This window comes from Mauremys reevesii, linkage group 3 (genome assembly GCF_016161935.1).
Source record: "Mauremys reevesii isolate NIE-2019 linkage group 3, ASM1616193v1, whole genome shotgun sequence".
Lineage (NCBI taxonomy): Eukaryota > Metazoa > Chordata > Testudines > Geoemydidae > Mauremys > Mauremys reevesii.
Genome location: NC_052625.1, coordinates 63,980,342 through 64,002,057, shown reverse-complemented (window position 1 = coordinate 64,002,057; position 21,716 = coordinate 63,980,342). Strand labels below are relative to the sequence as shown.

General features: G+C 57.6%; 1 protein-coding gene across 2 annotated transcripts in view; it reads left to right on the top strand.

Annotated features, from left to right (window-relative positions):
* Positions 1 to 21,266, top strand: part of CAPN11 (calpain 11) — a 30,981-nt gene extending 9,715 nt beyond the window's left edge. For both annotated transcript variants that reach the window (XM_039530398.1, XM_039530399.1), the window contains exons 2-22: positions 9 to 300; positions 1,023 to 1,092; positions 5,694 to 5,812; positions 6,059 to 6,192; positions 6,392 to 6,560; positions 8,014 to 8,097; positions 8,180 to 8,265; positions 8,516 to 8,590; positions 9,567 to 9,727; positions 10,595 to 10,764; positions 10,985 to 10,996; positions 12,021 to 12,232; positions 12,759 to 12,798; positions 13,156 to 13,221; positions 14,468 to 14,525; positions 14,634 to 14,698; positions 15,850 to 15,918; positions 16,033 to 16,111; positions 16,683 to 16,799; positions 18,411 to 18,469; positions 19,075 to 21,266. In XM_039530398.1, the coding sequence (XP_039386332.1) occupies positions 55 to 300; positions 1,023 to 1,092; positions 5,694 to 5,812; positions 6,059 to 6,192; positions 6,392 to 6,560; positions 8,014 to 8,097; positions 8,180 to 8,265; positions 8,516 to 8,590; positions 9,567 to 9,727; positions 10,595 to 10,764; positions 10,985 to 10,996; positions 12,021 to 12,232; positions 12,759 to 12,798; positions 13,156 to 13,221; positions 14,468 to 14,525; positions 14,634 to 14,698; positions 15,850 to 15,918; positions 16,033 to 16,111; positions 16,683 to 16,799; positions 18,411 to 18,469; positions 19,075 to 19,101 (2,118 nt within the window). In that variant the 5' untranslated portion in view covers positions 9 to 54 and the 3' untranslated portion in view covers positions 19,102 to 21,266. The remainder of the gene's footprint in view (positions 1 to 8; positions 301 to 1,022; positions 1,093 to 5,693; positions 5,813 to 6,058; positions 6,193 to 6,391; positions 6,561 to 8,013; positions 8,098 to 8,179; positions 8,266 to 8,515; positions 8,591 to 9,566; positions 9,728 to 10,594; positions 10,765 to 10,984; positions 10,997 to 12,020; positions 12,233 to 12,758; positions 12,799 to 13,155; positions 13,222 to 14,467; positions 14,526 to 14,633; positions 14,699 to 15,849; positions 15,919 to 16,032; positions 16,112 to 16,682; positions 16,800 to 18,410; positions 18,470 to 19,074) is intronic.
* The last annotated feature ends 450 nt before the right edge of the window (positions 21,267 to 21,716 follow it).

The window sequence follows — 21,716 nt, the reverse complement described above, 5'->3', positions numbered from 1 at the left end:
CATCACAGGGGGAGGTGCTGAAGCTAGCGCTGCCTGTGCCTGGACAGCTGCACCATGATGCCCTTTGGGGGAATTGCCTCCCGGCTGCAGAGAGACCGGCTGCGAGCGGAGGGGGTGGGTGAGCACAACAATGCTGTCAAGTATCTGAACCAGGACTACAGCACCCTGAAGCAGGCTTGCCTGGAGAGTGGCACTCTCTTCGAGGACCCCCAGTTCCCAGCTGTCCCCTCCGCCCTCGGCTTCAAGGAGCTGGGGCCAAACTCTGGCAAGACCCAGGGGGTGCGCTGGAAGCGCCCATCGGTAAGTGCCTGGCTCTCTCCTTTGTGGGGCCTACAACGTCCATCTGGATCCACTTGGCCAGGAGGCCCTGAACTGTGAGAGCTGCTCTGCCATGGTGACGCAGGTGGCCCTGTCCCTTACACACTGGATCCTTTTGCATGCCCTGAACCCTGGTCCCCAATCTGCCAAGCACTCTAAACCCCTCTGCCTGCTCCAGGCCCCATCTCCTTCAGAAACCCTCCTTCCCCACAGATGCCCGGAGCCAGAGGTGCCAAGGGAGTTCTGTCTGTTGCACCCTCAGACCCGGTTGCCTTCTGTAGTGAGTTCCTTTCCCCTTAGTTAGATCTGGGCGTTGAAATGTGGGGGTTGGTCTCTGTCTCACCCCTGCCCTTTCTGGATGGAATTGGACCTGTGCAGGGGTGTGAGCATGTTGCCTTCAGTGACTGGGGGCCCTCGGTCTGTGTAAGCCCTCATACCATTGCCACTAATGAGGTTTGGGGCCTGTGGCTCTGCCGCAGAAGGTCTCAAAATGTTTCCCCACTGATCCCTTTGGAGTGGTTACAGTCAAGGCCCTTGCCCACTGCTGGTGGCAGTTGGCACCCCTCTCCCCTGGGGGTGCTGTCAGACACTGCCACATGGTCACCCCTGAACCAGAGTCCAGCTGATACCTGCTGTGTAGAGATCAGAGTGCAGATCCTGCTGAAAGCTTGCACCAGTATTTGAGTCTCTCTGCTCCTCTGCAGGAAATCGTGGGGGACCCTCAGTTTATTGTTGGAGGCGCCACAAGGACAGACATCTGCCAGGGGGCTTTGGGTAAGTACTGTCCATCCAGGGCCGCCCAGAGGGGGGGTAAGTGGGGCAATTTGCCCCGGACTCCGCAGGGGCCCCACAAGCCCTGGCCCAGCGGCGGTCCAGGTCTTCGGCGTCAGGGGGCCCTTCAGTGCTGCCGAAGACACGGAGCAACTGAAGGGCCCCCTGCTGCCGAAATGCCACCGAAGACCCGGACCATCGCCAGGTGAGTACAAGCGCCACAGCTCCCCCGCTTTGCCCCAGGTCCCCTGAATCCTCTGGGCAGCCCTGTGTCCATCCAATCCCTGCACAGCAGCACCTGGGGTTCAATACAGGGCTGGGAGGAGGTGTTTGTGTGAGGAGTGTTTGAATGGATTGAAATTGGGGGGCCCTTTTAAGTGCAAAGAGGGGATCCTGGTGGCAGGGGCTAGGGTTTTGTAAGGGTCAGTTTCCCAGTATTCTCTTCAGGAGTTGGGGGATTGACCCCAGTGCCCCCGCTGAATCAGCTCTGCTATTACTTCTGTTTTTCCACCATAATCCCACCAAGCCCTGCAGCTCTGGTTCCATCCTGGGATCTCCTTCACATCTTGCCAGGATCTAAGAGGACTTCTCTCCTGCTTAGCACTATGGAAAGGGCAAGGGCTTGCAACCCCTTCACCACTACCGTGTGTGACTGACTGTTGGTTACAGTAGTCCCTGAATGTCCCAGTCAGGAATCCAGGCCCCATTGTGCCAGGCACTGTGCCTACATGTCCGTAATAAGCCAGTTCCTGCTCCAGAGAGCTTTCAATCTTGGCATGTGATGAGAGACAACATTAAATGAACGTGGCACAGGGCAAAGTAACAGTGCTCTGACTGAGGAGGCCGCTCGCTTGCGTAATGTTTTGTGGGCAGCATGGTGGAGGTGAATTGGAAGGACTGTGCAGTGGCTCTGCTGATTTTCCCAGGGAGTGCCTTCCAGGCATGAGGGGGGCAAGGGAGAAAGCACAAAGGTGGCCAGTGGTCAGCAAAGGCTGACAGGGTTAGATGTCTGGATAATATATTACAGTTGTTAGGTAGGTGGGGCTGAGCTGTGATAAAAACCTGAGCTTGTGTTTGATGCCTTGGAAAGCATAGGTGGCGAGTTATATGGGCCCGTGGTGCCCGTGCTCCACCAATGTTTAGGAACGTGGGCCCAACCTCACCCAGGTTTGAGCTTACCATGCTTTGGAGGGCCCTGCACTTCAGGGGGACACAGGGTCCAGGGCGGCCTGGGGGGTTAGCGGGGGGCCTGGCGCCAGCAGCAGTGAGTGACCCGGCCCCAGCCTCCCTTGCTCCACCAGCTCCTGGCACCATTCGTGGGAGGGGATGGAGCAGGGGCTGGCTGGGGCCGGGCCATTCACTGCTGCCAGCGCCAGACCCCCCACTAACCTGCCAGGCCACTCTGGACTCCGCTTCCCCCTCAAAGCGCGGGGCCTGAGGCGGTTGCCTCAGTCCGTCTTATGGACGGGGTGGCTCTGCTTGGACCCATTCTAGGCACCACCAAAAATTATACAAACCTGGGGTCCGTGGGAGAGGGGGGCAGGGCAGTGGAGGGACCCAAAGAGGAAGGTGACACAGAGTGAGCTTAGCTGGCAAGGTAACCTTAGCAGCAGCATTTTGAATGGGCTCAAAGGGAGCAAGATGATATGGAATCATAGACATGTAGGGCTGGAAGGGACCCTGAGAGTTCATCTAGTCCAGCCCCCTGTGCTGAGGCAGGACCAAGGAAACCTAGACTGTCCCTGACAGGTGTTAATCTAACCTGTTTTTAAAAACCTCCAATGATTCCACAGCCTCCCTAAGTAATCTAGTCCAGTGCTGAGCTAGCCTTACAATTCGAAAGCTTTCCTGATGGCTAACCCAGATCTCCCTGGCTGCAGATTAAGCCAATTACTTCTTGTTCTACCCTGAGAAAACATGGAGAACAATTGGTCACTGTCCTCTGTACAACAGCCCTTCACATATTTGAAGACTGTTATCAGGTCCCCCTTCAATCTTCTTTTCTCAAGATTAAACCCATCAACTCCCCCCCATTTTTTTAACCTTTCCTCATATAATCATATTTGCTAGACCACTTATCATGTTTGTTGCTCTCCTCTGGCCTCTCTCCAATTTATCGACCTCTTTCCTAAAGTGTGGCACCCAGAATTGGATGCAGTACTCCAGCTTGAAACTCACCGGTACCCGAGCAGAGCTGGACAGTTACCTCCTGTGTCTGCCGTACAACACTCCTGTAAATACAGCCCAGACCTACAACACCCCTGTGAACTTGGACACTTCCAAGCATTCGTCAAGGAGAACTGATGATGGGAGATGATGATGATTTTGGTAGCGTAGCCAGATTTTTAAGATGCTGCATAGGAAGAAGTGGCAGGATTTAGATACGGTTTGAACATGTGGATCTCGAGAGTAGGGTCTCCTAAAATACTGTGTGCTGATGTGTGTTAAACAGCTGCTATGTTCCACCCCAGAGATGGCTGCATTTCAATGTCTGGGGAAGTGATTACTGTGTCTAGTTTGTAGAACCCCTTGGGGGCTCTGGGAATGTCGGAACTGCCATGGGCACAGCAGTATGAACCTGCATGGGGAGCCACAGAGCCAGGCTGGGCACAGTCTCTGGGAAGAGAGGTAGAATCCCTAACTCCCTTACAGCAGCCAAAACTGGGCCCCAAATTGCAGTTAGTACATGAATCTGTCCAGGAGAGAGCCAGGGCCAGAGTAGAGGTGGGAAGCTGCAGGCCTGGATCAAGAAGCATAGGCAGAGCTGGGTGGATGGGCCAAGACTGGAATGGTCCAATGGGGAGGGCTGTGGGTCAGGAATGAGGGGCATTGGTGGAGCTGGGGGTGGGGCCCCAAGACTGGAAGAGCAGGGGGAGTTGGTGGCCAGGACTGGGGGGCACTGGCACAGCGGGGTTGAGGCTGGGCCACTCTCTGGTGTCCCCATGGCATCACTGTACCTCCAGGACAGGCGTGAGTGGAGCGGGTGTTCTGGGCCTGGCCGTGCCTGGGCAGGAAGTTCCTAGGGAGCTGAGTCACAAGGGGAGGGCAGCCTGTGGCTTGAGGGTTGCTATGGTGATGGTGTGTGAGTTGGTGCCGTGACTATATTTAGAATTCCCAAGGAGATATCAAAACCAGGCCCTGCACCCAAGTGTAGTCCAGGGCACGCACACACCCCAAGTCCAGTCCAGGGGCCTCTGAGTCCAGGCCTGTTCTCCTGCTGGGATCTTCCCTGTTCTGCCTCCTGGGCGCTCCCTCTGCATCCCCACCCCTGCCAGCCTGTGCCCACTCTCTGCTGCTCCCCGACCCCTGCCAGCCTGTGCCATTTCCCTGCTGGATTTGCCAGTTACCAGAAAAATAATTTAACCTGCCAGTTTGTTTTTATTTACATGGGTCTAAAGTTTTGCATTATACTCCCAACACACTGGTCTGTCTACTGTTAAAAGTGTCTGTGTCCAGCTAAAGATGCTACAGTGTTCCCACTTCTGCAGTTCAAGCAATAACAGATGAAAACAGTTGAAAATACAGCAGCTGTCTGCCCACCACCACACACGTACACTGTGTGTGTGTGTGTGAGAGAGGGTTTGAGTCACGCGAGAGTGAGGAGACGTGTGAGGCACGTTAAATAATGGAAGATCAGGGCGATGGTGTGAGTGGTCCTACTACACCCCGGGGGAAAAAAGCTTGCATCAGAAACTGCACATTCAATGACAACTGGCTAAATGAGACAGACTGGCTGGCAAAATGTGCTGATAAAACAAATGCCTTTGTTATCAGTGACGTTATCAATCTTATCTAGATGTGTTCTCTCTCTAGATACTATAAGGGATTGTTGGGGTGCGGGGGTTGCAGAATTGCCTTGTGGTTGGGGGTTGGGCTTGCCTCGTGGGGGAGGGGATGCCAGTTTTTTGGCATTTCAGAGGTGGTAATCCTATCTGTCTCCCTTAGCGCCCAGGCGTCTCCGCCCTCAGCCACTTGTCACTCACTACATGGTTCCTGCCCGCAGCAGGGCAGCCTGGCTTGTTCCCTTCTGACTGACAGGAGCACCTGGGGATGAGGCACAAGCTGGCTGGCCTCCCAGCAGTTCCTGCCCTCCCCCATTATTCCCGGATGTTCTGGGGAGGAGTGTGAACCCCTGGGCACAGTGCCCAAAGCCTGGGGTCTGTGTGGGTCTGTGTTTCCATCCCCCTCAGTCAGTGCCACCTCACCAGGCCCTGGGTCCTTCCTGCAGAGCACGTGGGAGGATGGAGGGTGCTGGGGGGGCACATCCTTCTGCTTACACAGGGCTAACTAGGGGTGTTGTGGGGGTGGAGCATCCTGGGTCTCCCTGCCCAGCATCCCTGGGAGGAAGTTGCTGGGACTCCCCCAACCCACCCCTGTTAACTCCTTCACTGCTGGGTTCTGTGGGCCCCGGGGATGCGACTGGCTCTTGTATCATAATGGGCAGCAGGCTGGAGGATCCCATGTGGCGCTGCGCAGGGAGGGAGCGGGGTGCAGTAGAGTAGGGAGGGACACAATCTCTGGTCCCAGTGACTCAGCAGGGAAGCTGTAGGGAGGGAGAGGCTGGGGACAGGTCTGGCGGCTGATCCCAGCTCCCTGCTCTCCAGGTGACTGCTGGCTGTTGGCTGCCATTGGCTCCCTCACCCTCAACGAGGATCTCCTGCACCGCGTGGTGCCCCATGGACAGAGCTTCCAGGAGGACTATGCTGGAATCTTCCACTTCCAGGTAAGGCCCAGAGCAGGGCAGCTCCCCACCCCACCGCAGGTGCTGCAGAGCCCTTCGAGATAGGTCCAGTTCGCTGAGGGCCCAGGCCTCGGAGTGGAATCCAGGCCTCCCCCGTGGCCCTGGCCTAAGACCGTCTACACTGAGTAACTCCTGGGCTCTGTCCTCTCTGCCCCAAGTTCTGCAGCTGTCCCTGTCCAGGGGAGCCTGGTCTTGACCCACTCACCCCAGGCTCTCCTCCCTCCCCAGATCTGGCAGTTCGGCGAGTGGGTGGACGTGGTGGTTGACGACCGGTTACCGACCAAAGACGGGGAGCTGGTGTTCGTGCACTCGGCAGAGTGCTCCGAGTTCTGGAGTGCCCTGCTGGAGAAGGCCTATGCCAAGTGAGTGCCAGCCTGCTGGGCCTGGGGCCAGTGGGATCAGAGAGGGCAAGGGGCTGAGCGGGGAGCACATCTCTGGGGATCCCATCCAAGGGGTGTCTCCTCCAGTGGGCTCGCTCCTCTGATTTGGGGAGCAGCTGGTGAGTCCCAGTGCTGTCTGCCCTGGCGTCCCGCTCATCCGCTGGCTCTGTCTGGTGTGCAGGCTGAACGGCTCCTATGAGGCCTTGTCAGGGGGCAGCACCACGGAGGGCTTTGAGGACTTCACTGGGGGCGTGTCGGAAATGTACGACCTCAAGCGGCCGCCCCGCGACCTATCCAGAATCATCCGGAAGGCGCTCGATAGAGGATCCCTGCTTGGCTGCTCCATTGATGTAAGGGGTGCCCCTCTTCCCTAAGGGGCTGGGGGGAGGTTGGGGCCCCTTCTTCTCCTTCCATGCATCCCCCTCCATGCCCAGTTGCCAAGGGGGAAGGTGTAAAATCCTCCTTAGCTGTGTCACAAGCCCCTTGATAGCGAGGGTAACCCCCAGCTGGTGTCCCCCCAGCACCCCAGCAGGGCTGGCCGTAGCTTGAGGGGTGCGCCACCCAGATCTCCCCCACATGAGGACAGCATGGCCCCCTGCTGAGCCCCAGCAGCGGGGGCTGGGGAGCAGAGCTGGTTCACAGTCCCTGTAGGCATCTCTATGGGGCTAGTCTTGCTGGTGGGGAAGGCCTGTGGGTGCAGAGAGATCATTCATGCTGCTCTGTCCCACTGGAGGGTTTTGGAACAGGCATGTGTCCCCTTGTGGTGAAATTTTGAATCAGCACCCATTGATCTGCCATTTCCAAGGGAGCATGTTGGGGGCCATAAAACCAAAATCTCCCAAACAACTGCAGGGGCAGGTCAATCCAACCCTCTGAGGAGAGGAGCCAGAGGGTGGGGGGGGCTTCAGCATTAGCCGCCAGCCTGAAGGGTCCCAGGGGATGTACTGTGCAGTAGAAGGATTCTTTCCTCCTCCCACAACCTGTGTGTGTGTGTGTGTGTGTAATATAAAAAAAAATATGGAGATATACCTATCTCATAGAACTGGAAGGGGACTCCAAAATGTCATCGAGTCCAGCCCCCAGCCTTCACTAGCAGGACCAAGTACTGATTTTGCCCCAGATCCCTAAGTGGCTCCCTCAAGGATTGAGCTCACAACCCTGAGTTTAGCGGTCCAATGCTCAAACCACTGAACTATCCCTCTTGTACAGGCAGCCCCAAAGTGGGCAGTATCCATTCATCACCCCCTGCCCCCTCAGCCCCTCCCAATGTGTCTTATTGCAGCTATCACTCCAGCAGAGCCCTAGGTGCAGCTGCTGCAGTGAGGGGGAGCAATTTCTGTTGGGTACCACCTTTAGGGAGAGTGACTGCAACTTGCTTTTTTCATATGGAGACTATAGCTCCCAGCATGCAGTGCGCTCCACTTAGAGGTGAATGGCTGGGCTGCTGGAACAAGGCATGCTGGGGCTTGTAGTCTCCATGGAGAGCATCGCCAGACAAGTGAGGGTGCTCAGGGCTTTGTTTTGACTTTTATATAGCACTGAGTTCAGGTGTTTGCTAGGCAGGCACTCGGGGCACAAGCAGGGGCTAGGTGGCTGGCTGTCATGGGGAGTTGAATAGATTGGCCCACATCACCAGCCCTGATCCTTTGGTTGATAGTGCCCGGTCCCTCCCCGGGGCTGGAGCAGCTTGGGATGGGGGCTCTCTGTGGGCAGGCAGCACGTGTCAGTGTCTCCTTAGCTAGAGGAGGAGGTGCTGGCTCTGGGCCAGGGGAAATGCACCAATTCCTTGTCCTCTCCTCTCAGATCACAAGTGCTTTTGATATGGAAGCAGTGACCTTCAAGAAGCTGGTGAAGGGGCATGCCTACTCTGTCACAGGCTTCACTGAGGTGAGTGGCTGCCTGGGACCAAGAGAAATTACGTGGCTCAGCCAGTGACATCAGTTTAACCTTTACCTCTGAATTTTGCCAGGTGGAGTACCGGGGTCGCCAGGAACAGCTCATCCGCATCAGGAACCCCTGGGGTCAGGTGGAGTGGACTGGAGCCTGGTGTGACGGGTGGGTGAGAAACGGGTGCCATGCCAGCATTGTGTGGTCCTGCTGGGAGGGAAGTCTTGTTGTGTGCGGTCCGGGTGCTGTTTGCATGGCACTGCTAAGGGAGAGCTCGCAGTGCGTGATGCCCATGCGGCAGATAAAAGTGCAGCTCCAGCGTGGGCTCTGAAGTGTATGGCACTGGGGCGTGTCAGGGAGGGTGGCACAGTTCAGTATTAGTGTCCCCTGTCTCACTGCCTCTCTCCTACCATCCCAGGTCCTCTGAGTGGAACAACGTGGATCCCACCCAGAGGGAGGAGCTGCAGCTGAAAATGGAGGATGGTGAGTTCTGGTGAGTATCAGCAGAGACAGATGGTGCCATTCTCCAGCACCCAAGAGACGGGGCAGCCTGCACCTGTTCCAGATGGGGGGTGGGGCCATAAGATTCTGATCCTTGGGGGATCACATTCTTTGTCCTAATTGGCTGAACTCCTACCAAATCAGGAGCCTAGGAAAGTGTCTCCATCTCCCCAGTTAATAACTCTGCTCTTCTGCGGCCCTTCCGTCCAGCCAGACGCTACAGAGCTGGCCAGCCCTCCAGGCATGTGAGCGGGACCTGTCGTAGCACGTCCGCACGCCACATCCTGTCACCTCCGTTCCTGTTGCAGGCTGTTGCCATGGTGGTCCTGCTGTGCCTCTCACCTTCCCCAGCGCGCCACTGAGAGCGCCTGCTTCTTGGCCCGGAGTTAGGGCAAGGGAGTCCGGTGGGGTTTGTTGCCCCAAAGATGGAAATAGAGCTGGGGGATTGGCAGAGGGCTTCACTGCACACAGCTCTGCTAAGGGAACCTATCCTCAGGGTGGGACGCAGCCAGGCTGATGATATGAAGGACCCCAGCTGGGCTGCGTGGGGCTTGGGCCAGCAGGAGGGACACTTATTCCAGGCTGCTGCCAGTGAACCCAAATGAGCCCCCTCTGCACTCAGCCTTGTTGGGGTGGCGATAGCAAATAGGACTGGGACAGGAATGTGAGGGAATAGCCTTTCCTGGCGCCAAGCATTGTTGGCTCAGACAGCAGTGGGGGGTGGGCTGGATGGGACCCCCGGAGTGTGCCCCTTGTACCTCTCCCTTGTCTGAGAGCTCCTGAGCGGTGGGGCACAGGGAAGGGGTTAGAGCCAGGAAGGTGAGGGCCCCCTGGGTGGGAGACCAGGAGCTCCCCTGCACCCCACCCCCCCCCAGCCTCCCCAGCACCGTTGAAGAAACCCCCTGGCGGAGAGATCCAAGCTGTGCGGAGTCTCAGTCTTTTCTCTGCCTCCCCTCCCCCATGTTCAGGATGGCTTTCAAGGACTTCATGAGGGAGTTCTCCAGGTTAGAGATCTGTAATCTGAGCCCTGATGCCCTGGACAAAGACAGCGTGAGCAAGTGGCACACGACTCTGTTTGAAGGTTCCTGGCGCAGAGGCAGCACAGCAGGGGGCTGCAGGAACCACGCAGGTACCACTCACCACCAGCCTGTTCCTTAAGGGTATGTCTACACTGCAGTGTAAGCCTAGGGTTCGAATTCAGACTCAGGCCTAACCCCCTTTATCTTCCACACACAAATCGCACAAACCCAGGGTCCCAGGACCCCAGAGGGGTGGGGGATCCAAGCCTGAGTCAATCTGGGACCCGGGGTTCAAGCCCTGTTGCTCTGCAGTGTAGACACAGCCCCACTGGACTCATGCTCTGGGAGTCTGCCAAAAGTATTCCATGGACCAACGTCCTTTGTCCTCTGGACAGCCAGGTTTGGTGAGCAGTCAGGTTTTCCCACACTGCACCACTAACAAAGGGCTAAAGCAACCATGTCTTTGGGAGGGCACTAGGAAGTCTGGGATATGGATAGCTGGACTTGCACTTGCCTAATGCATTGTAGACGCTGGAGACCCAGGTTGGGACCCAGGATTCAACAGTTCCTAACCTGGGGTTACAAATGAGTGTAGACACTCAAGCCCTAGGTTCACAAACTCAAGTTCTACTAACCCTGGGCTTACATTGCAGTGTAGACGTACCCAAAGACTCCAGTTTTCATGTGTGTGTGATCAGGGAGCACGGTGATGCTCTGTGAGCGGGTCTGCCATGGGGTGGGGGTTGTGGGGCTTGTCCCTGTTCTGGAAGAAGGGAGCCCCTGGGCGAGGAACAAACTGTAGCCCAGCACATCTGAGCCCTGCAACGAGGAGGGAGTGGCTGGTGATCAGAGACACCGGGCAGGATGCAGGAGCCTACTCCTTGCATAGCATTCGCTATGGGGAAGAGGGTGCGATGGGGGAGGAGGCTCTGAGGCCTGCTCACCTGATCCATTATTCCACCTCCTCTTTCCTGCAGCCACTTTCTGGATTAACCCCCAGTTCAAGATCAAGCTCCTGGAGGAGGATGACGACCCCGAGGACAATGAGGTGGCCTGCAGCTTCCTGGTGGCCTTGATGCAGAAGCACCGGCGGAAGGAGCGGAAGATGGGGGGAGACATGCACACCATCGGCTTTGCCGTCTACGAGGTAGCCCCTGGGTGTTGCTCAGCACCCCTTAGGGGTGGGGAGTCCCCCATCCTAACCCACATGGGGGCGGCACTGCTGAGCTCCAGAGGGATCCCACAAGCCCTGTTAGTGGGGTGACTTTCGCCACTCGCCCCCCATACAGCACTGAGCTCAAGAGGCAGTGGGCAGGGCCTCCGCTTCCCACACATAGGTCCTGATCTCTTTCTTCTCCCTTCCACAGGTCCCAGAGGAGGTACGTCCTGAGCTGCCAATCCCCACTGCTGGAGTGTGTGAGAAGAGGAGTGGTAGGGCTGGCAGGAAGGGGTTAATTCAGAGCCTGGACTCTTGAGGTCCATCAGCCCTGGGGATTTCCTGCTTCAGCCTTTCATCAGTTCCATCAGCCTTCTAGGGCGACCCCTGGCCAAGCCTTCCCTGGGCTGGCAGTAGAAAGCATGCAAAGTGTGCTTGGCAAGGGAATGCCAGGAGGAGCTGGCTGATGCTCGGCCTGGCTAGTGTCCTGGGCTCAGCGTGCTCAGGTTGGGGGGCAGGAAGATCCCCGCCCCCTGGAGCAAGGGTGGCCAACCTGTGGCTCCGGAGCCACATGCAGCTCTTCAGAAGTTAATATGCGGCTCCTTGCATAGGCACCAACTCCAGGGCTGGAGCTACAGGCACCAACTTTCCAATGTGCCAGGGGCTGCTCACTGCTCAACCCCTGGCTCTGCCACAGGCCCTGCCCCCACTCCACCCCTTCCTGTCTCCTCCCCGAGCCTGCCGTGCCTTCGCTCCTCCCCTGCCCCCCATAGCCTCCTGCATGCCACAAAACAGCTGATCGGGAGGGAGGGGAAGGCGCTGATCAGTGGGGCTGCTGGTGGGTGGCAGATGCTGGGAGCAGGTGGAGGGAGCTGCTGGGGGGCTGCTGACGTGTTACTGTGGCTCTTTGGCAACATACATTGATAAATTCTGGCTCCTTCTCAGGCTCTGGTTGGCCACCCCTGCCCTGGAGTAATCGCTCACTGCAGTGTGTGCATGGGGCGGAGGCTATCTTCTTGCCTCCAGAAGCTGCAGCATTGGTCAGTTTGAGAGACCAGTCACTGGATTAGCTGGGCTGGGCTAGTCTAACAACTTCCTGGAGATGGTCTGTCCAGGGTGGGTAGGTTTGATGGGTGCCCTCCACCCCAGAGCCCTGAATCTGCAGCTGTGTTAGTATTCTAGTGTGTCCAGGGCCCTGGGCAGCTCCCTCCCTGCCCATGTTACCCATGAGTGTGTCTGGTCCCCAGGCCAAGGGCTGCCAGAACGTGCACCTGAAGAAGGAGTTCTTTCTGCGGAACCAGTCCCGGGCACGCTCAGAGACCTTCATCAACCTCCGGGAAGTGAGCAACAAGATCCAGCTGCCCCCGGGCGAGTACCTCATCGTGCCCTCCACCTTCGAGCCACACAAGGAGGCTGACTTTGTCCTGCGCGTCTTCACTGAGAAGCAGTCGGACACAGAGTGAGTCCACATGTGAGATAAGTGGCCGGGTCTCAGCCCAGGCTCTGGGGACATGATAGCCCAGCTCAGGCCTGGCGTGGCTCTGGTGGTCCCTGGGCAGATCCAGATGAGTGGGAGGCTTCTCCAGAACATACTGACATGGGGGTGGGGGAGGGCAGTCCCCTCCCCAGGTTTGAGCATTGGGATCGGAGCCCCACACAACTGCAGGGGAGAGGCCTTGTCCTTCCCTGCCCATCACTCCATGTCTGTGTTGCCATGTGTCTCCGTGCTTTGTATCCCCTAGGTGTCTGGTTCCCCCCAGATTAGGGGTAGGACAGGGTCCCCAGGTCATGTTCCTGGGGCCCCTCTCCCCAGGGGTCTCAGAGCTCTGGTTTCTCTCTCCAAACCTCCTGGCCTGTCTGATCTAGCCACACTAGGGGGTACGCCATGCTCACCACCCCCACAGCCCACCACGCCTATCAGGACCCCACTCCCCTCCCAGCTGTCATGCTGCCCCCTCACTCACTGTCTCCTCTTGTTTCCCCAGGGAGCTAGATGAGGAGATCACCGCAGATCTGCCGGATGAGGTAAGAGGCCACCAAACCCAAGCCAGTGGGGGTGCAGGGTAGCACAGTGGGGTATGGGGGGAAAGAGCTCCAGCGGGGGGCTGGCTGCATTCATGTGCCCAATGCTGGTTTGAAATGGCCCCTCGGCTAGAGGACAGACTGGGCTGAGGGGCGGAGAAGGGGGCACCATTGAGGGGGGAGGGTGGGTGACAGTAGAGAACTGGTGGGGAGCTGAAGGGGAGCTGGAGGAGGGGTGCAGAGAGCTCCCCCTGCTGGCTCTTTTCAGTAGGAGCCTAGGTGTGATGGCAGCTCAGCTTTAGTGGGAAGGGAGAGTCCAGAGCTTGTTTAATAACCTGCCCCTGATCTGTGTCACCCCAGGAAGAGCTCTCAGAGGACGACGTGGACAGCTCTTTCAGGAATATGTTCCAGCAGCTTGCAGGAGAGGTGGGTGCTGCCGCTCTGGGCTCTGTTAATGCCGCCCTCCCCCCAGGGCTACCCAGAGGGGGGGGGCAAGTGGAGCAATTTGCCCCGGGCCCCGCAGGAGCCCCCACGAGAGTTTTTCGGGGCCCCTGGAGCAGGATCCTTCACTCGCTCCGGGGGGCCCGGAAAACTCTCGCGGGGCCCAGACCCTGGAGCTTCTTCCTCTCCCGGTCTTTGCCGGCGGGGGGGTCCTTCCACTCTGGGGCAGAAGGACCCCCTGCCACCCAATTACTGCCAAAGCGGGACCCGCCGCCGAAGCGCAGCCGGGTCTTCGGCGGTAATTTGGCGGCGGGGCACTTGACGGCGGGTCCCGGAGCGGAAGGACCCCCTCGTCGCCGAATTGCCGCTGAAGTGGGGACCCCCCGCCGCCGAAGACCTCAGGTCCCCGGAATCCTCTGGGCGGCCCTGCCTGCCCCTCCCCGGGGGCCCTTTGTGCCAGCAGCAGGCTGGGAGCATTCTGAGAGTCAGAAATGGGAGGGGGCCGTGTCTGTATCCCTGTCAGGATCAGGCCCTGTTGTGCTGGGCACTGGGCACACAGCTGAGATGCTCCCTGCCCCAAACAGCCCCCAGGCTCCGCAGCAGGGGTGTGGACATCAGTCTCAGAGCTGCAAGGGGGACGACCCTCACTGCGGCAAGGCTGGGCTGCTCTGTACCGAGCTGGGGGCCCCGTCACTCAATGGCTCAGCCCCTCCTCCCCTCTGGGTGTCGGGCACGACCTGGCTCCATAAGTACTGGGCCTGACCATTTATGCCCCACTTCATTAGAGGGCAAGACCCTGCCCCCTCCCCCATGGAGACCCCGCAGGCTGTGGGTGGGGAAGTCCTGCTTTACCAATGCTCCTAAGTCTTTTCCTGCTCCTGCTTCGTACCTCCTGCTGCCTCAGTGGAGCTGGGGTGGGGGGTCCTGGCCACAAGACTGGCTCTGGCCTATAACCTGGTTTCCTTGGCCGGCAGTGAGGTGCTGCTAACCAGCAGGTCTCCTTCACCGACAGCAGAGAGCAGACATGGGCCATCACGCAGCACTTGGGGGGGAGGGAGAAAATCCCTGCTTGGAGGTGATTTGACGGGGTCAGAAAGGGGTCCAGGTGCTGCCTGAACCACGCCTGGCACCAAGGAGACCCACCACCCTGGTGTCTTGTGAGCGAATCTGGGGAAGGTGCCCAGCTGAGTGGAGCGGATGAGGCATCGCTAATCCTTTGCCCTCTCGCCAGGACATGGAAATCAGTGTCTTCGAGCTCAGGACTATTCTGAACAGAGTCGTCACCAGACGTAAGTGCTGCCCCCGGTCTCTCCCCCATCCTTGCCACTGTCGTTCGCTCGCTCCCCTGCCCTGTGACTCATTCTCCCAATAACAGCGTCTCCTTCCCCCACCCCCAGACAAAGACCTGAAGACGGACGGGTTCAGCATGGAGTCCTGCCGCAACATGATCAACCTGATGGACGTATCCCGCTGTGTGATGGGGAGAGGGGGAGCCTCTCCCATGGGGACCCACCCTTCTGGCAGAGACTCCTTTTCCCGAGCTGGGGTGGGGGATGGGTTTGGTTTGGGTCTCTGACTCCCAACCCAGGTAGTTTCAATAGAGGCCCAGCCCAGCATGGCTCCCCAGATGTCTACTCTGTACCCCTCGCCCAGACTCATTTCTTGCCAGGAGGTTAGATTCTGGCTGTAGCAACACCGTGGGCCCTTGCTCCAGTGCCTCTGACCTGGCTCGCTGGCCATGGTGCGGGCTGGAGCAGCAGGCTTTCTGGAACAAGCTTTCACTTCCTCTCCATGCCCGCTGCCCAGGGAGCTGTGCCTGCTCCAGCCCAGAGCCTGGCCACACCCTTAGTTTCTCTTCTGCCTCCCGCTTTGTGAGAGGAAGCACCCCGCCGCTCAGTTCCCTCTATTAGTACACTCTCATGCACCGGGCCTGGGACCCTTTGCTGCCCAGCAGTGACCTGCTCCATCTCTGGGCTGGGGGTAGACACAGGGAGACCTCTGGCCCCAAGTGGGACTGAGTGAGGGTATACCAGGTTCTCACCCAAACTCCTTCAGTGGAGCAGCATCCCCCTCCCCCATTGTTCTGTCTGACTGCTGGGGATGGAGTGGGGAATCAGCCACTGGTCTGTGCTCCCGGCTCACACTGAGAGCCACTAGGGCAGTGCCAGGGAGTCACGATCACTGGGGAGCAAGAATTCACCACCACCACAGCCCACCTTCCACTGCACCCCGAGATGGATGGGAGCACGTGCCAGTCCAGCTCTTAGAGCCACTCTGATCCCCGAGCCCTTCACAAATTGTGTGTACACAGTGCCATAGAAATGCAGCCACCTCTGGGGTGGGGCACAACAGCTGTTTAACTGCTGCACAGCACAGCAGCGTGAGGGGATCCTGTGCCCAGTTCATGCAACAGGGGAGGGAGAGGGGCCAAATGGAACTGAGCAGATTAGAATTTGGTCTGGCTAAAAGCCCTGTTCTTATCACAAGTACCCTGGGATCTTGAATGAACACAAGTGGCCAGGGCCTTTCCCTTCCCAACCTCTTCCTGCCCCTCCCTGCACTCAGGGTTGCAGACCCTTGGCTGGTCACTTTCTCCTTGACTCTGCTCCCCAGAAAGATGGCAGCGCCCGCCTTGGCCTTGTGGAATTCCAGATCCTGTGGAACAAGATCCGGAGCTGGCTGGTAAGGGGGTGGCTTGTGGAGCGCTGGAGTGAGAGACACTCCTCCGTGCTGGGCTATGGGGTGTGGGGAAGGAAGCGCCAGCCTGGTCTTCACTCCCACATTGTGTCATTGCAGACAATCTTCCGCAACCATGACCTGGACTCGTCAGGCACCATGAGCTCCTATGAGATGCGCATGGCTCTGGAATCAGCTGGTAAATCAGGAGGGCATGGGGGAAGGTCCCTGGGCTGGGATAGGGGAATATGTTGAGCTTGGACCCTGCATGAAAGTCCCTGGCAGCTGGATCAAGTCTGATACCTTCCTGGTGCCATCAGCTCAGAGTCCGCCAGCCATGGCATTAGGGTCACACCTGAGATCTCTCCTGGCTTCCCAGTGCCCGGGGTCTGCTGACTGCTCTGCACTGTCCGTACTGTCCGTAATCCTGTGGTCACAGCAGTGCTAGTCTGAGGGCCTTGAGACTAGATGAGTCTGGGATCCAGGCAGGGTGGGCCTGACCTCTAACCACTCCATTGTGGGGCTGGCTTCCTGGCAGAGGAGAATCCAGGGGACCGAGTGGGCTGCGTATCCCAGCTACGGATTGGGGGAGTGAGCTGTAAGCAGAAGGCTAGTGTCCCCCAGCCCATCGGCCCCTTATTGCAGGATGGGCTGGATTCTGTTTCCACCTCCCAGTTGTCACTGAAACCCAACGAGTATGGCCCCCTCTTTCTGTAGCCCATCCCACGCTCCCCTGGGGACTAACGGCTTCCCCCATCTCTGCCCTCCAGGCTTCAAGCTGAATAACAAGCTGCACCAGGTGGTGGTGGCACGCTATGCCGATGCAGACCTGGGCGTGGACTTCGATAACTTCGTCTGCTGCCTGGTCAAGCTGGAGGCCATGTTCAGTAAGTGCCATCTGTAGGGCGCAGCAGCACCCGGCAACTTCCAGGCAGGAGGTCCAGAGGAAATCTCACCTGCAACCAAAACTGGCAGGAGATCAGGGAAGCCAAGTGGCATTGTCTGGGTTGGGGGTGGGTTAACACCTCTGTTCCTACTGGAGCCTGGAAGAAAACCTTGATTTTAAGCTTCACCTGACAGATAAATATCAGGAGGTAGCCGTGTTAGTCTGTATCCACAAAAACAACAAGGAGACCGGTGGCACCTTAAAGACTAACAGATTTATTTGGGCATAAGCTTTTGTGGGTAAAAAAAAACCTCACTTCTTGCATCTGAAAAAGTGGGTTTTTAACCACGAAAGTTTATGCCCTAATAAATCTGTTAGTCTTTAAGGTGCCACCGGACTCCTTGTTGTTTATCTGAAAGATAGCATTTCCCCTAGTGGGGCTGATGGAGTCAGAGGGGAGAGTGCCCCCTACTGATGAGTCACTGACATCACCCACAGCAGCAGAGCCCCACTGAGGATGCTACTGGGCGTTAGGATTGACTTGCTGTCACGGATCCGCAGGATTGCTGCTACACCACCAACTTTGGAACAGTCTCTAGGAGGAGCCCCTTCGGTGTGCCAGGCCCCCCAGGGGTCTCACTCTTCCTCCCCGGGGAAGCCACAGGCCCTCACTGCCTCCTTAGACTGGACCTCTGGGTCTTCAGCCCTCTTGCTTCACCCAGTGATCTCTGTTCAGCAAGTCCAGCAGAGATAGACTCCTGGCACAGACTTGGACACTCGTCAGGGATGAGTGCCCCCTAACAAGCATTTGCATTGACACACAGGCCGCATGGTCAAAACAGTCGGGTTTATTAGTCCACTGGAGCACAGCAGTGGAAGTCCTGCGGGTAGCTTAGAGAGCTGAAGGTTAAAGCATAGTCCATTCTGGTCAGCCCAGCCAAGCTGGAGTGAACCCCTTTGTTCAAGCTCTGTCCAGGTTAGAGCTCTGACTCCTTCCAGCAGCCAACTCTTCTCCTCCCACCTCTCCACGCCTTTGTTGAGGGGTCGGGGGACACACTTCCTCCGTCCCTCTGGGTGGTTGGCTACTAGGTGTCAATGTCCTGGTGAGTAGATTTGCCATTGTCTTCTCAGATGCTCTATTGACCTGGGAACTAATGCCCTTCACTTAAGTGCTACAGCTGTGCCGATGCAGCATTTTAAGTGTAGACCTGCCCTTAGCCTGCTCTGAGAGTCCTTTTCCACCCACTGGGTTACAATGCAGCATAAAGGGGAAACTGAGGCATAAACAGGCCTCATAAAAATATTCCCACTTTGTCACAAAGTGCACCCTGGGTTTTCAGGGAGATCTCCCATCCAATTCCTGATTCAGTCTGACCCTGCTCAGCTTGCAGAGCTGGGCTGGTATCAAGGGTGGGCTGGCTGTCCATATTGAGGTGCAGCTGTGACATACTGGAATTGCCCATAATCAGTGGCTCCCACCCCACATGGTGTGGCTGTACAGCTGCTAACCCAGGGGCTGGGCATTCAGGGGAGGATTCATGGCTGAGAGGGGAAAGGAAAAGCTTGTGCCAGCTGCCCCCTGAGCAGCTCTCGCTCCTTCTGCCCCCTGCAGGATTCTTCCGCAGCATGGACGCCGAAGGCACCGGCACAGCAGTGATGAACCTGACCGAGGTGAGAGCGAGCCCTGAGCAGCCAGAGGGCAAAGGGAGCTCTCCAGTGGAGCTGCGGAAGCTGGGTGGATCCTGGGGTGTAAGGGGGATCTCAATTAGAGAAGGGGGAGCCCTCCAGACTCCTGGGGTAGGGGAGGGAAAGAAAGTCCTAACCCAAAAAATGGTGGGGAGGGGGATGGCAGACCCCTCCCCTCCACATCCTCCCTCAGCCAGCTCTCTGCAGCTGCGCCGGCTGCTGGGCAGCATTCCTAGCTCAGTGAAATCCCCAATAGGAACAGATCCTGCCTAGGGCCTGGTTTCCTCACCACCCCCATCCCCTGCAGCTGGGGATGTGCCCAGCCCTGGTGCCCATCTGATCCCCTGAAACAGAACCACCAAGGCTTTAACTCCAGCTGAGTTGTGGACCAAGCTAGTGGGCTGGGGGAGGATCATTACTCTAGCCCCTGCCCCTCCAACCCTAGCCCCAGTTCGTTCACTGTCCCCCTATTGGTGGCTCCGTCCAGGTGGAAGCCCAGGCTTTGGATCCCGCTCTGTTGCAGCCTGGTGGGGCAGCAGTTTGTGGCTCCCTTTCCCCACCTGCCCATTCGCTCTTTCATCTCCCCACAGTGGTTGCTGCTGACGATGTGTGGCTAGGAGCAGAGACGGACCCGTGCCGGCTGAAACACCCCGCTGGGCTGGGACACCCCACAGTGCCTGTCCCTCGGATTTACAGACATGAAATGTCCATCATCACCCCCGCTCCTTGCCTCTCTGTCCCTCTCCCTCCCCAGCCCACACTGAGCCCATGGCCCTGACCCCACCTCCCAGCAGGACACACTCCAGCGTCGTGTTGCCCCTTTTCGACCCAAGCGGCTAGTCAGTTTGGGGCTCTGTGGGTGTTCCAGCTGGGAGGAAAATTTGGCACTAGGCCAATCTCTCTTTGATGCAGTTTTGTTTATTTGCAAAGAATGTACAAAGTCCTGTGTCTGTGAAGGCAGAGGGAATCGAACAGCAGGAACCAGTTTCCTTGGTTCACAGCACCAAGATTTGTCTTTTCACCTGCACCCCGGACCCAAAAACCTTTCCCCAGGTTTCTTCCGGGGTCAGCCACCGTGCTTTTCCTTCCTCCCGTCTCTCTCATTCAGTCTGCCACACAGTTTGTGTTGTTCCCCTATACACACACACGCACACCTGCTGACCATACCCAGTCGTACCTTCTGCCCACCAGGTGCTAGTTTCTGGGCAGACTATTAGGTTTTGTTTCAGGTGTGACCCCTTAGCTGTCTCTTATGATGGACTTAAACAAGGGACTTATTCACACATCAGTTAGAAGCTTTAACTCAACCCACAACAAGGTTTCACCCAGCTTGTAACAGTCCCAATGGCCAAGCCTCTCTAGCTCAATCCCAATTGTGGGCATGGCTTGTACCCCGTAATAGCAGGAGGTTGGGGAGGGCACATGGGGGTATGCTGCATGTCAAGTCATTGCACATGGTCTTCAGACCAGCAACTCTAGCTGCATGTAGCAGGGTGCCAGTAAGGGATGGAACTTGACTGCAGGGTGCAGAGGACCTGGCCCCCCAGGGGGGTGGGGAGGTGGGTGGGATCTGTGTCACTTCCTGGGGGACTGCTCTGGCCCATGCTGGCCATTGGTGCCAGTTTGATTTTGTGAGTGAATCCCACCAGGACTCAGCACTGGGAATCACGACCCTGCATCTTTGCTAGGGGCTGGGCAGTGAGCTCAGGGGCTGAGCTGCAGCCAGGGTGGGGTTTGCCTCTGGTTAAAACCAAGCATTTGAAAGATCTAGTGATTCAGAACCAGGCAGTGGGACTCTTGGGTCCTGTTCCTGGCTCTGGGAGTGGAGTTTGATTTAGGGTTGTAGGAAGGAGCTGGGTGTCAGGACTCCTGGCTGCTGAGCTGTTCTAAGCACTTACACGCTTATCACCATACTGCCTGAGCACCTCCTAAACATGGCCATGACCAAAGTATAAAGCCCCCTTGTGGGTCAGGAGTCTTGGGCCCTAGCCCCACCTGTCACTGACTCGTGTGGCCTTGGGCATGTCTCTTCGGCCGCTCTGAGCCTTAGCCCATGTCTACACTAGAGAGCTTACAGCAGCACTGCTGTAAGATCTCTCATGTAGCCACTCCGTGCTGACAGGCGAGAGCTCTCCCTTCAGCATCATAAAACCACCCCCACGAGCGGCGGTAGCTGTGGCAGCAGGAGAAGCTCTCTTGCCAACATAGCGCAGTGCACACCGGCACTTCTGCTGGTGTAACTTATATCGTGCAGGGGTGTGGGGGTTTTTTCTTCACACCCCTGAGTGACGTAAGTTACACCGACGAAAGTGGTTGTGTAGACGAGCCCCAGTCTCTTCACCCCAGGGTTGCTGAGTGCAAGAAGTTTGTGGTGAATGTTACTCTTCTGCCCCCTGCTGTTTTGGAAGGGGCAGCACACCCTCTATCTGCCCTAGAGAGAAGTTTAGGGTTTTCTCTCCCCTGTACCACCCCTCTGGTGTCTTGACAGGAACAGGGTGTGATTCCCTCCCCCAGGGGTGAGTTCCTTTCTTGCCCCCTCACTTCATGGCCCCTGTGCTGCTGCTGCAGTGGGGTGGTCCTAGCCTGGGCTCCGTCCAAAGCCCCTGTCCTGAGGCAGGGGTGTGGGCAGCGGCACTAGCACTTGGCTCTCCACCCCACCCCTTGCCTATGCATTTCTGGAGGATATGGCTGTGGAAATAACCACTTCTGCTCGCCTGGCGGAGCTGCCTCCCCAGCCCCTGCTCACCATGTAGCCTGGATAATAAATAGAAATCTGTACAAACACCGCCTCTGCAGTGAGTGATTGGGGGCATAAAACTCTCGCAGGGGCATGGATCTAAAGCCAGCCCCTGTGCACAGCCTGGGCTGCTGGGCCAAGTAGGGGAGTAGCCCCTGTCTGCACTAGAGCAGAGCAAAGGGTCTGTCCCTCCCCAACAGTGTCTGGGGATAGAGCCTGGGAATTAACCCTTGGGCAGTAGGGTGGTGGCACTGCTCCCTCCCTGCCCGGTGTGCCACAGCATAGTGGGTGCTGTCAGAAAGCGTCCCCCACCCCCATCTCTGCTGAACTGCGGTGGAGGCTGAACCAGGGTTTGGGGCAGGGGACTGGGCAAGTGGTGCAGGGTTCTGAGTGAGGCGACCAGTCTGTGCCAGGGCCCAGCTCCCGCAGGGCTGAGATGTGCAGCTGTGTCAAGGAGAGGCTGAATGGAGCCCAAGTTGCAAGGGGATTCTGCTT